Below are 14128 nucleotides of genomic sequence, written 5' to 3'. Positions count from 1 at the left end.
CCCTTCAGGTAGTTCTGTGAGAAAAGACAAACTAAGAGTTATTATCTCTATTGCTAAATGCAAACTCTTATTAAATGCGTATATTGTTCCTACAGTCAAACTTCACTGATTGTAGAAGAGTCATGAGCCAGATGTCTGGATTTTTTCACAATTCTTATTTCTGGGAGTGAAACACAGAGCAGGTGGCGAAACTTCATTGATGTGTAGTGACTATTGGCTTTGAAAATAATTTTAGTTGAATTTTGGTCCATTATCTCAATATTTTGTGCTTTATCATCTTGAAGAAGTAGCTGGAGAACAATTTAAAAATTGGTAGACATTTGGCATTTGTGGATAATCTTTCCTTCATAAAATGGGTTGATGAGACCATAGTGTCTGTTAATAAAAAAACTAGGATATTGATAGGTCTACTGGACTGGTATGCCTAAGAGCAATGTCATGTCACCTCTCTCCCTGCTAACTCATTTATTCATCATCTATCCTTTTAGGCTTAAAGGAAGCATCTTTAAGATCAGAGAATTTATGAATAAATGATCTCTGTTCTCATTGTTCTGATATTTTCACAATGAGAGAACTAAACTTGAAAAAACTAGGTCATTAATGCAATGGTTTTTAACTGTGCCACCATGTAGATCACTTAAATATTTTTTTTTTTTAAGTATATATCTTTCTTGCTTATAGCAGATTTTAAAGAGAATTCTTGAAAGTAGCTTTGAGGAAATAACATTAAAGTTTGTCAATAAAATTTAGGATTCTGTAAAAGTCAACCAGTAGCAGTGATTTTCAAACAGGTCTACATTAACAGCCAAGGAAGATCTTTGCCAAGAACTTCATGATTAATCTTTTGGAATTAAAATGCAAAATGGAATGAGATAATGAGAAAGTCAAAGAGAGCTTGTGCAAGACCTTATAAGGCAAGACTTTTCATTACTCTTTTCTTGTGTAATCCTTTCTTTGGGTGCAAATGGGTTGTAAAAGTTAATGATTTAAGAACAGCAGAATCCTGTGATGAAGTCTTGCCCATAGTATTTCAATATAGGTTGAAAGATTAAGAACAGGTGATTCATGGACTATGTGTTGAAAGGTAGATTGCTTGCTGTATATTTCCTGATACATTCTATAATTATTTGTGGGTAATGTGAAGAACTCTTTTGGCTCTATGGAAAAGATGAAATTGCATATTATTTTTGCCATTAGTCTTTGACTTGATCTTCATTGATGAAAAGAAAAAAAAAAAATGTGTCTTACTAGCTTGTAAAACTTCCCAAATATGCACTACTTCTACAGTGTACAACTTGAGAATTTTTCAGTAAGAACCTGGCCTGGACCATTAGTAAGCACCATCTGTTAAACAGCCACGTAAGAGTTCCATATCCAAAAAGAATCCACAGAAAGATTGTTTTAATGTTAAATATCATGGATAGAATTTTTTTACCAAATAATGTTCTCCCACTTTTTAAGATTAAATGTTCTGGCTGATTAAAATGTCTGCATTTTCATACATAGAGCCACACAATACAGTTTTTAGCAGTGTTTATTTTTGTAAAAAAAAAAAAAAAAAAAAAAAAAAAAAAAACAACCAATGAATTTGAAAGGCAGTAATAATATCTGTCTTTTGATTGCACAGTTTTAAACAAAAATAATACAGAGTGGACAATGAAAAAACAAGTTTTATGCTGCTACTTCAAAATAACACCTAAGTCTATGAATGTTCAAAATGAAAATATATATACCAAGAATGCTAAAATGTCTATTTTACATTATCTACAAAATGTATGTTCTAATCCAGCCACAAATCATAGGAAAATACTTTGATACATGAGAAAAAGTATAAACATAAGAACATTTTGGAGGGAAATAACACACATAAAAGCTCATTAAATAATTACAACAACAAATAAATAGTTTGTTCAGCTTTACTTTTTGATTGCTGCCGTGCCTATTTTAATTTTTGGTATACTGAGATAAGAGAAAGGTCAGCATGCAAGGCATTTTTTTTTTAGAATGAATCTGAGAGCAGATACTAGGTGCTGTATTTTTAAGCTGGTGTTAGAAGTTCATAAAATATGATATAGAAGGCAATAGACTTGATAACTGTTCTCATGAAAACACACAACAAAGCATCTTTTTACAAAATAAACTTCAGTGAATATTCATGGCAAATTTTCTTTGCCTCCATGGCTGGAGAAAATGTAAAAACTTATAGTGTGGTTTTGGAAGGCTTGTGTTATTCCCCATCTTGAGCATTTGGAAAATCACCCAAAAGGTCCATATGCTGAGAATGCCCCTTTTGATTTTGGTCAAAGCAATAAGCATGTCATGTCGACTGAGAACACAGCAATGGCAGACTTGTCTTTAAGCAGTCAGAATGGTAAAGCAGATGGTTACAGGTGAGTTCAATTTTGGCAGGGGAGGGAGATGAGAGAGGTGAGTGTCTCACTTCTAACTTGTACTATGTTTGCTGGATTTACTGGCTCTTTTCCTCTCTTTGTGATGCTGGATAGGTTTTGCTTGAGATGTTCCCTCAAAGTTGTGGCTGGACTCATTGTGCTGCCTGGTGTATCGCTTGCACTTGCAGGCTGTGACCACAGTTATTTTGTAGGTTCTTATACTTCCATCCTGGCACTGAAGCTGGATCCTCTGGGTGCGAGTTTTGTCATTGACACATCTCCACTCCTGAGAGCTCCGCCTGCTCCAGTACTTGGTTCCATAACCTCCTCCAATCCAGTTGGGGAGCAGTGGCAAAGGCAGGCATTCACCAGCACACACCAGCTCCTTCAGTGGATTGATGCTGGTGCACTGCCCGTCTGAAATGTACTTGGTGGATCTCAGTTCCCGACAGCCGACTTGGACACGATCTGCAGAATGCACAGAATAATGAACACTGAGATTCAAAATGGAGAGGTTTCCTTAACCAGTTATTTTCACATTAACAAGCTGTGTTTTGCAGAAGTTAAAGTAGGCTGTAATCTTTACAGGGCATCTCTCTACTGTTGTGTCCCCCAACACAAGGGCCTCAAGTGCTGATGGTATCTCTGGGTATTACCGCAGCATAAAGAAATCATGATATGCACTTCAGCAGTTGTGGTACAAGAGCCAACTTCATTCTCTATGCTTCTTCTTGGGAACATACCTTTTAGAAGAGAAAAAAAATGCCCCAAGGGAAGAAATGTTTCCTGCTTGTTTTCAGTCTAAGGAATCTGTTCTGTGATATTTACAACAATTATGTTGGATCATTAGCAAGGGGGAAATAGTGCTTTGGAAACTGTTTATATGCATTAAAATGAGTTTGAAATAGTGTGTTTCTTCTCATTCCACGGTTACAGTGGACTGAGTCTCCCAGGAGCACTGCTGCTCTGGACACAGATACTGCAGAAGTGATAGCAGCTGAAGTTACCAGGGAATGGTGTTGTGCATGCAAAGTTTGAATGATGAGCAGTAACGATTTCAGAGTGGTCGTTTTGCCCTCACAGTAACAGCCTCTTTGTATCTGTAGTAGTCTTTATATTATATGTTAACATAGAGGATTCTGCAAATTCTCATAGGCAAGTAACAGAGAGTCAACATGCAGAGCTTCTCATATAGGCATGTTTGTACCCGTCTGTATGTGCAGCTCTGCACCCTGCAATAAACACAACTGTTTATTTCAGTAATTACACTTTGAAATAAACGCCCACAGTGCGCTTAATTTTAATAAGCAATCTTTTCTGGCTATGCTCTCCCTCTTTCTGAAGGACAATTACGGCACAGATTCTACACACAATGCAATTAACTAACGCCTTTAAAATAGAAGTAATTACTAGAAACATTTTAGAGTGAATCATAAAAGGCTTTGAAGGTAAATCTACATATCACAGCTACAGGCTCCTTCTGTTTCTACTGGGATTTTTGGAAGCCAGTTCTGAACAGAGGCACCGAGTTAAGGTTTCTTCACCCTGTCCCCTGTGTCTCAGGACGGGCAGTCAGAGGGACTGTGAATCCGCAGGCTGGTTGGAGCGACTGCTTACCTGGCCATTCTCCTGCCTGCCTTGCGGAAAACACTCAAGTTTGCCTTCCTGCAGCTGCACTCAGGAATGTACCTGGAAGCAGCTGGTCACAGATTTGAGTTTGTCTCTCCTCCTGTTTGTATGTCTTTCCTGGCTTAGCTTTTCTCCAGTGACAGCTCGTTGACAATGAATACCTACTGGGCTGCTCCAGTAATCTCCTCATGATGAGATGTTTCCTGTGCACTTAAACCCTGAGTATTCGCAGAAGCTGACACACCTGGCTTAGCTGAAAGGTGTCGGTGTCGTTTTTTGCCTTCACTTTCCAGGGATGACGCTATTTTTATCGAATCGTTGTGGGTGGGTTGGTGTGTGTAAGTGTGTGTGTCTCTAGTTGGTTTTCTTTCATTTTAAGGCGGCAGGCAGGGGGGGGAGCAGATAAAGTCAGCAGGTTTCCAGATCCCCGTGTATCTGACATATATACACAAAACTCGGCAGGAAAAGACCGGGTATAAAAAGGCAAGTTAGAGCAGAGATCGTAGGTAAATTATGAGCTGATTTGTTTACTTTTGCTGGAGGTGTTAAGCAGGTAAGTGCTACAGCAGGAAGTAAAACTAAACACCGGGAACAAAATTTAGAGTTTTTTATTGCATTTGAAAAGTAGCCCAGACACCTCCCCTGCCCACAGTGGGAGGGTGAATTAAGAAAGCGAGCGCTTTGGGAATGCCTCTCACTCCTTTTCCTCTATCTGGCTTCCCTGCCGGATAACCCATGGAACCCGGCGTTCCTGGACGATCCTCCCCGGGGAAGGAACCTGCCCGAGAGAGCCGGTCCTGCAGGACGCGCAGGGGGAGGGAGGCTGGCTTGGGCCGCCCGGCGAGGCAGGTCCCGGCCAGGAGCCAGCAGCATCTCCCCTTGCCCCGGCTGCCCCGGGGCGCTGGGTCCCAGTAGGGGCCCAGCGCCAGCGGCGGCGGCCGGGGGCTCCGCTCCGGCTCCCAGGGCCGGGAGGGGCCGCCGCCACCGGAGGGCCAAGGGCTGCGGGGCGCGGGGGAAGTGCCGCCGGTGGGATACTCACTGTTACGGTCGGATCCAGCGCTGGTGTAGTGCCTGCCTCCATTCCTGGCTTGGTTCAGCGTGCTATTGCTGCTTGGGCTCGCTGCAGCAGGTTTAACGACGTGCGAATAAAGTATCTCTGTGGCATCGTTCTTGAAAGCCAAGTAGCTTTTCGTGAAGATGCAAGCTAGGAGAAAGCCGTAGAAGTGAATGGCCGGGAGAAGCATGGTTGGTTCAGTCTCTGTCTGACAGAGCTGGATGAAATCTTTTTCTTCTGCTTCTTCTGGGTAATTCTGAAACTGCTCTTGAAGGTTCCTTTATATATTCAGAGAGGCTTGGCATTCATTCAGGTGTAAAGTTGTGGATAGCTTCAGAATGAAAACCCACAAAAGGGGTGGGATCCCTGCATGAGCCTGTGAAGACCTTTTACCAATAGGAGAGAAGACTGCAGTAAAGGAGGAGTTAGATGCACTAATTGCAGGATTCCTATTTGGGGCTTTTGAGGGTATCACAAAATTGGCACCACACAGCAGCATTCGGGCTGAGACCTAGAGGCTGCCAGCTCTGCCCTGCCATTCCGTATGGCCCTGCGTGCCTGGCATTGTTGTGGGATGTGACTAACACCGTGTCAGAATCAGTCTCTCTTGCTCCTGTTATGCAAAGTTATGTCCCCTCTTCTTGAATGTGACTTTCAGAAAACTTGCCAGCTCTGTAAGGATGCAAAAGTTTATAGAACTTGCAGAAGACTGCTAGTTACACAATGTTGTCTGCTATATACCATGATCACTTAAAAAAAATATTGTGAATAATTTAGAGCTGCCTGTAGATGTTTTAAATTATGCAGCTTTGATCAACAAGAAGCACTGCTAGAGAAACTACTTATTCCAAGGGAATATTCTCTCCCTGGTGTGCAGAGTTACAAGTATGTATTTCTGTATCACCACGCATAAAAAGCATCTCCTCTAGGCTCCTCAGTACAAACATATCCATATTCATAGCCTCTCACTATGCTCAGTCACCAAACTAGCCTTTTTTAGTTTTGTACATTGCCTAGAGCATTCTTATAATTTTAATATATTATTTCATGTGATAAAACAAAAAGAATAGTCCTTTTTTTGACATGGTGTTTTACTTTGTCACACACTTACTTGATTTTACATAAAATTACATGGCCCAAATCCAAACGCTGGTGTAAGTTGAGATGCTGTGAGTAGGCCAATGCTTGTCTGCATCATGGTGAATGCTCTATAGGTTTTCATTATAAATAAAACAACAGTGATCAACACTGAAAGCTATAGTGCTCTAATTAAAAGGAAACCTTTTTCTTGGGAAAAAGCACAACCATGCAGGAGGCTACATTATGTAAAGGTTAGACACTCTCTGTAACTGAGTTGATATCAGTCATGATATGAGTCATCCTGGATTCTATTTGCTGTAATGAAAGCAGGTTGGTTACCTCTGCTGTCAGGGTCAAAATCTTCAGAGAAGACAACTTTGTTTCATCCCAGTCACAAGCAGACATTTGTACTGACATACACTTTCCTCTTGCATCACTGAGAAAGTTACCCTTTTGCAGGAGTAAGGACAGATCCACAGTAAGTGCCAATGTGATAGCCTTCACTTAAAAGACACAGGAAAAACAGGAGTGTTGCAAGGTGAAGTGAGTTTTACTGGCAGAGCTGTGTGTGGGGAAGTTGAGTTGATTGCCTGCATCTATTATGACTAGCCCAACCCAGTTCTGGAATAACAAGAATGTTGCAGTGCAGAGTGAAGTCTTTCAGCTATAGAGGAGTGGGATCACTGCTAACCCCTGACAGAGCTCCAAGTTCCACTCTCATGGAACATCTTATTTAACCACAGAAGCAAAGATGTGAATTTTACCTTCCTTTTGGGGGGGGGAAAAAAAAAGAAAAAAAAAAAAAAAGGAAAAGTATAAAGTTAAAGTTTCCTTAAGCAAATTATCAAAGAAGATATGGACGTTAGAGACCATTAATATTTGAGCCTTATTTTTCTTCAACAGCAGCTAGCCAAAGACCTACTTTGTCTGTGTTCAAGTACTACTTCATTTTTTTCTCATAGTCACAAATCATACAGATCTTCACACATCTCCCCTTCCCTGCAGGGTAGTCTTCTGTACTGAACTGAGCCATTATAATTGAAAGCATAGAACCTATTTTCCACTTATCCACAGTACCAGTGGATACCAGTCAGGGGACCCCTTCCTGGTAGAAAGTTTTTCCCACATTAGATGAGACTTGGGAAAGTCAGAAGTTTCCCTGAGAGCTGTTTTCTTTGAAATAAGGCATATAATCTTCTCACAGGAAAAATTTATGGGACCTTGGAGTGGCTATAGGACTGGGTCTGCAAGGAGCTTGCTAAGCCTTAACCTTTTCAGCTTGCAATGAAAACTAAAAATAATCCTTTTAAATTCTGGCTATATGAAACCATTAATTTTGTCACATACTTCTCATGGTCTTGTCACTTAGAGAAGGAAGACCTCAAGACAAGCCTCTTACAGCCTTTGTAAAGGAAAATTTTGGCCCTAAATTTGCCACAGGAAAGATAATACAGATTGCCTCATTTTTCTGTGCACTACACACAGAGTAGACATGATTTTAATTTCATTTGTATTTTCTACTTGTTACAAATATTGTATGAAAATTTCATTATTTCTGTTCCTTGGTCAGTACTGCCAGCCTCCCTGCTTTGAAAGGTAAGCAGGCTTCTGAGGAGTTTGTCATTTAATTTGATTTATACTTTCTTTTGTCAAACCTAGAGCTTGCAGTCTTTCACTTTTTCTGAGTCTTCCTGAGAGAGATTAGAAGTTGAGTGAGGGGAAGGGATGCTGGTCAGTCAAATTTGGTTATTCTTCCTGAGGGAACCTCACAATCAAAAGGTTTTTCTTAATGCTTAGCTCAGAACAAGTTCCTAGACTTAAAATACTTTTTGCTGTCATTAGTTAGGTGATTATGGTAAGTTCTCAAAGTAACTCAAAAGTTACCTTTGTAGCCTACAAAACAGATTTATGCAGTGGATAGTCTGTCCTTATTCTAGTCGGATTCGGTGGCTTGTGTAGAACACTGCTCTGTGCTTAATCTCTAATATTGGCCGTAAGGAATATATTACACAAAGTCTTTGAAGTCTGTACTGGCTTCCTTTTTGCCTCTGGGCATAACTCAGGATGTCTTATTGATCTATAAAACCCTATATGCTTTGAGTGCTAGGCAATAAATTCTCTCTCCTTTATCTTCCATTATGACGCTTCAGATCAGCCAGGGCACACTGACTATATCTGAGTGTCTGGAGAGGTTGCATGCTCAGTGTGAAGGGCCCAGGGGACTGAACGTCACTGCTCCTAAGAATTCACAAGAGCTCCTTCTGCTGCTTGGCCTGGTGTAAAGGCTGTTGTTTAGTCAGATCCTTGAAAGGTGACTGTGGGGAAGGCACAGGGAAGAAACCCATTAACCAGGTGAATATAAATGTTTGTACATGTACCCAGGGATACAGTGCTACAGCTAACTACATGCTTCTTTCAACTTAACTGCTTCTTCTATCTTAACAGCCTGGCTTCTGAATGAACCTAAACACAGTGGTAAAGCAATCCATCACTCTTCAGAGAGATGGTAACCAGAGTTATCCACACTTTAAATCTTGCTTTCTCCATTTGCTGTAATGGAAAAAACCACACTTCTCTCAGTGGATGCAGAATAATACAAGGCATATGTTCTGTAAAGATCCCAAAAGATAATTCCCTTCTTCACGGTCATTTATAAGTCTGTCACGATCCCATCCTCCATGTTTCTTAGACACTATAATGATGTCCAAAGGGCAAAGTTTTGTGCAGAGTGCACACACCTGTCTAGCAGCACAAAACAGCCACAGGGAATAGAAGGGTATGTACTGACAAGTACTAATGACTGCCAGAGAGCCTTGTCTTTGCAACCCACATGATCACTGAATTTGCACAAAATAAGAAGGAATACCCAATTTTTCATAAAACTTGGGCCTGGCCAGTTTTAATAATGACAGGAAAAGGCCAGAATTAGAATGAAGGCTGCATGGAAAGAAAGGTTCAATATTCATTTTTATATTTTTATTGTTAGTCCCAAAGAGAAGACCATTAGGGCATTTCACTTCTGACTTGTTTCCAAAGGCAGATACTTTGAGAATAAGTACAGGCTCAGATAAATGACTGCAAAAAAGAAACTGACATTTATTACTTTGGACCTTAAAACAGAAATGACTGTCAAGCTATTTTCTGTTAAGCAATAAGCATATTAGTAATGTACTTCAAAGCAGCATAGAATGTGATTTGGAGCATGATAAGAGAACTTGTCTGCAAGTGAGGTAAAATTGTAATAAATGCAACTGTCGAGAACTTGTAAGCTGTTGTGCAACAAGCTAGCATAGTTTTAAAGCTCATACAGAAAACATGTTAGAGAACCAAGATACCGCCCCCCACAAGTTCTCAAACCAAAGATTTTTTGAATACTGAGGTTTTTCTATTCTAAGTGGTACTTTTTGATTTTCTCAGCAAATTACATTTGAGAGATTAAATGGAAAACATAATATATATTCTCATTAATGAGAATGATTAATTATTTCTGATTTATATCTTCTTCCTCTTACTAAGATTTCATATTTCAATTTTATTTTTTCCTACATGCTTTTATACATACTGTAGACGGAATAATTTAGGTCAGGCTGTGGCTTCAAGGACAGAATTTATCACTTTTATCGAAAAAGACATTAAATACAGACTGAAAAGGGGGAAATATTTACATTTATTTTTAAATTCTAGGAAAATTTACAGTAGAGTGAAGAACTGTCTGCACTAATTATCATTGCCACCTCTTCTTCAGCATCTGCAGTAAGATTTTAAGACCAGATTGAAGACAATGTGGCTTATTATCATCCAAAAAATGTTTTATGATTTTCTGCATACATTGAAGAGGAAAGAAAAACAAAACCGGGTTTTACAAATGAAAAAAATATGAGAATAACAGCTTGTTTATTTGGGGTAACATTTTCGGAAACTCTTAGGTGATATTGAAATGTAACACATATTCTAAAGACATGTAAGGCAGTAAAGCAGGATTTTTTAATATACATAGACACTGAAGTCAACCGGACTTTGGTATCTGCATACTTTCTGAAATGTTGCCTGAAGGAGTGAAAGTCCTATTGATTTTCAGTGAGCCAGTCGCTTAAATGCTTTTGAAAATTTTACCCTCAGGTTAAAATTCTGAAACTCCTACTCAGTGTTAAGCAGGCAAAGTCCCATCAACATGCCTCAGTTGCAAATAAAATAGAAACTGAGTAAAGGTTTTGAAGTCTGTCTTGTTTCTTTACGTGTAATTAACTGAACTCTTAATATATCACTATGTTTCAGTGAACCGCTTTGTGTTTCTAATTACGTGGTCTGAAATGATTACAGTGTATTTAAAAAATGCACACTCTACAACAAACCAGCTAAGAAAATCTGGCATAGTTTCAGGATTTCCTAGGCAAACACTTGCCAAACCTGTTGTTAGATCCTAAGTCATAATTTAAAAACAAGCCTACGAGGTATCTGGAAGAAGATCCTTCTTTCCTTCCTTCTGCTCCATCTCCCACTCCCTTACAAGGAAATTGCTTTACCTTATCAAAACAGAATAGTTACTGACATTTATCTCCTGGTAAGAAACTTATCCCTGCTACGTTCAGATTTTAGATTTGGCTACTGCATATTCTTGTTAAAGAAAAAGGTTACCTTCACCACAAACGTTAATGTCCAAATCTTTCAATCAGATAAACATGCACAACTCCCTGCTGAAATTAAGGAAGTACCTGAGGGCAAAACCTGGCCCTAAATTAGAATCTTAATAATTGTAATATTGTGTAATCCTTTCCCTGCCAAGAGACAGAAATGGCCCATCCTGCACAACAAATTCACAGACTTACCATGCACTCGGTATCAGGGTTTCACTTATAACCCATGAACCAGTATATAACTGAACAAAGTGTATACAGCTTATTTTATTAAACTTAATCCATCCAATATTATGGTGCATTTGTACAGTACTGAAAATCTCTTATTTGCGCATGTACAATCTGCTATAATCCAGCAAATGCTTCCACATTAACACCTCAAACACAGTTTTAAACACTGGGAACCTTAATTAATTAAAGTGAATATCATCTATCTCTCAAAGGATCTATAAGAATATAATTTCAGGTGCTGGTTTTTACTCTCAGCTATCAATATTTCCTTCCTGCCTAAGTTAGTTTCAGTCACCTAGTTATCTTTAAATCCCAAACTGTTTCATGCAATCAATGAATGAGTCAGGCCAAATGAAATTAAGACACAAAACCAAGTATCACCTGCCTACACAAACACTACAGCCCATTCCAGACTTCCTTTCCAGCAATTTTAATTACCTTGAATTCACTTGTGAAAGAAAATGTAACAGAAGGAGCTGATAGATCCCTGCCAATTGAAGATCTCCTCACTGGAACACTCTAGGATCTCTTTGAAAATAATAAAATTACATTTTTACTAAACTAAGATTTAGTAAAACTTACTATGACTACAGTAGAGCTTTAACTAATGAAGTGGCAAAAAGCACATTGAGAGTCAAGTTTCCAAAATCCTAGGGCTAAGTGTGTAACAGTTTTTTAGGTGTTTTTACAGTGAGAACATTTTGTTGTTGCTGTTGACTCACGTACACAAATTTAATACACAGAAAGACATGCACACTCAGTTTGGCTGAGAGTGTGAAAAATGGTATTGCCATAAAGATGAGAGGTGGGAATAATATTCAGTACATTCCACCCATTCTCCAGGTTGTATGTACAATTTAATATCAAAACACTTCAGGGAAGAACAAAGAATGGAAATTCTTTGCAGCAGTAGGTGTCAAGATTTCAAAATCTTCCCTTCAGTCCAAGTCAGGAAAAAATCCTCACATTTTGAGACTCCCTACAGAAGACATTTCAGAGAGAAAATAAAATCTCACTAGATGTTACTGCTCCATTTCAATTTTTTCTTTAATTAATTTTGACTTTAATAATGGCAATTCAACAGCAGCAGGATAATCCCTTAAGCATGACAGTAAGTTTTAAAGGATTATTTATCTTGTCTTATCTTATCTTAGTTTAGAAGTCTCTCATTATACCTTTATGGTAATAAACAAATATTAGCTGTACTTGCTTAATCACAGAGTTTTAAGCAAAACCATCCTATAGCCTGAAGTGCAGTGGGATCTCAGTCTTTAGCTAGTGCTCTGTGTATCTATTGATCACAACAGCTCAGCATTTAAAATTAAAAAGTAGTTAAAGTAATATGGTTACAAAGCAACTTAACAATGAGATCGCTGTCAGCAGAGATAGTCAGCTATGATGAATTTAAAACAACTACTTCTCCAAAGATTAAACTTTGTCCATACTGTTCATAACTGCCCATAACAGTAGTTCTTGTCACTGTTGCACCTGACATTAGTGTCCAGAAACTGAACAGGCTCCATAACGAATGTGTGTTACCCCATATCCAAAACCTTGTCACTGTTTGTGTCTGTAATCTTCAGGCAATGAAGACATCCTTTTTCCAATGCAAAACTTGGTTGTTGTGGGAGAGGTTTATTCTGGGACTTCAGTCTTAAGTCTCTTTGGAATCACAAACTGGTTTTAAGTGACATATAAACAGTATTCAAGAAAGGAAATGTCAGAACATTCTGTTTGTTCACTTGGCCTTTCTGCAATTCTTCAAAGCTTTTCACAGGGTTGCTTTTCTAAAATGAATCCTAACATGGAAACACTGCACAAATAAAGCTTTCATAACTGTCAACATCTGAATTTGTTTTTCAGGGGGAATATTTCCAATAAATTTTCAGTCTGAAGAAAAACAGAACAGTGTCCTCTCTTCTGGTAGTTTTCATCTAAAATGTAGCTCTCGTCTTACACATTCATACCTGCTTGCTTAAAACAACCTAATGATTTTTACTGTAAGTGAAAATCCCTGTCATGATTCTTCCCTGATGGTAACCAGATTGGCCTGCTGTAAGTCCAGGAGATGCACATCTCCTTTTTAAGGTTAGATGTAGCAAGCCACCTTTGTATAAACAGCCAGTAAGAGATAGTGTTTTGGTATGTGCCTCTGACTTGCATAATTTTTGTTTTTCTCTTGACTTGCTACCGTGTCTACCTCTTGAGAGGGTAGCATGTGAAATCTTGCCTTCCAGCTTCCCTTCAGAGTTTTGCATCACAGATGATCATTTCCATCCACCTATTGTGTAGCTGAATGGAATTTAGCATCCCGTACTGACTCCCTCCTTTACTTTTTCAGCTGCAAACTCTGGAGCATAAGAGGTGTGATAATGACCATCTGGAATATCCATGTTTGTCCACCTGGTTCCTCTGCAGGAAGCACCCTTAGCAACCAACAGAGGAGACAGAGGATTGGGAGAGTATCTCTCCAGAGATATTTTTTGCACAGTTGAAGCTTCAAGAGAGAAAAAGTATTTGCAATACTTATTAAGGCTGCATACTTGCACAAGGTCATAAAGAACTAGTAGATCAGGCAGGTCCAGAAGGCAATCTGGGGACAAATTTTATAAGCTATGTATTCTGAGGAGATTCTGTTAACTAGTAGGTGACAATGCACTTCTCATACTATTATGCAAAAAATGAGTGGAAAATTTTAGTAGTTTCTATGACAGATGAAAGTACCTGTTGCTGTAGAGCTCCTTACAATGGTAAAGAACTGTATCTCTGAGGGCTTTTTTCCATTAAAGAAATTACTTAAAGGAAAACTACTTAAAAATTACTTCTATATGTACAAGAAATTCTAGCATAATTTCTGTTTTATAGCTGTAGTGAATGGCAGTGAACCCTGTTATATCTCAAATACCTACATGAACTTATAGGTTGTGCCCACTTTAGCCTATATCCAGTTTTACATCTGCTTCTTACATGAACCGTACTGCACTGACATATGTAGCATGTTATAAATTGTGCATAAAATAGTTATTTTGTGTGCCTTCTAAAAATTAATATGGAGAACATAGAAGAAGGGCATCTTACTCAGAATAAAATATTTTGTTCTGGGCAACCCA

The 14128-nt window shown here is 38.8% G+C and overlaps 1 protein-coding gene across 1 annotated transcript; it reads right to left on the bottom strand.

The window, feature by feature from the left end:
- Positions 1-1521: 1521 nt before the first annotated feature.
- On the bottom strand, positions 1522-5449 carry SOSTDC1 (sclerostin domain containing 1). The gene is made up of 2 exons (XM_010177071.1): positions 5059-5449; positions 1522-2858 (listed from the first exon to the last, which is right to left on the bottom strand). Exons 1-2 carry the CDS (start codon positions 5261-5263, stop codon positions 2443-2445), a joined length of 621 nt encoding a protein of 206 aa, XP_010175373.1. The 5' UTR covers positions 5264-5449; the 3' UTR covers positions 1522-2442.
- Between the last annotated feature and the right edge of the window lie 8679 nt (positions 5450-14128).

This window comes from Antrostomus carolinensis, unplaced genomic scaffold, assembly GCF_000700745.2.
Source record: "Antrostomus carolinensis isolate BGI_N321 unplaced genomic scaffold, ASM70074v2 scaffold35891, whole genome shotgun sequence".
Taxonomy (NCBI): domain Eukaryota; kingdom Metazoa; phylum Chordata; class Aves; order Caprimulgiformes; family Caprimulgidae; genus Antrostomus; species Antrostomus carolinensis.
The sequence above is the reverse complement of the archived record's forward strand: the minus strand, read 5'-3'. Positions and strand labels throughout refer to the sequence as shown.

Coding starts and splice junctions, on each gene's coding strand:
- SOSTDC1 (XM_010177071.1), bottom strand. CDS start 5,263: ATGCTTCTCCCGGCCATTCACTTCTACGGCTTTCTCCTAGCTTGCATC. Junction 2,859..5,058: donor CGCTGGATCCGACCGTAACA/GTGAGTATCCCA, acceptor TGCATTCTGCAG/ATCGTGTCCAAGTCGGCTGT.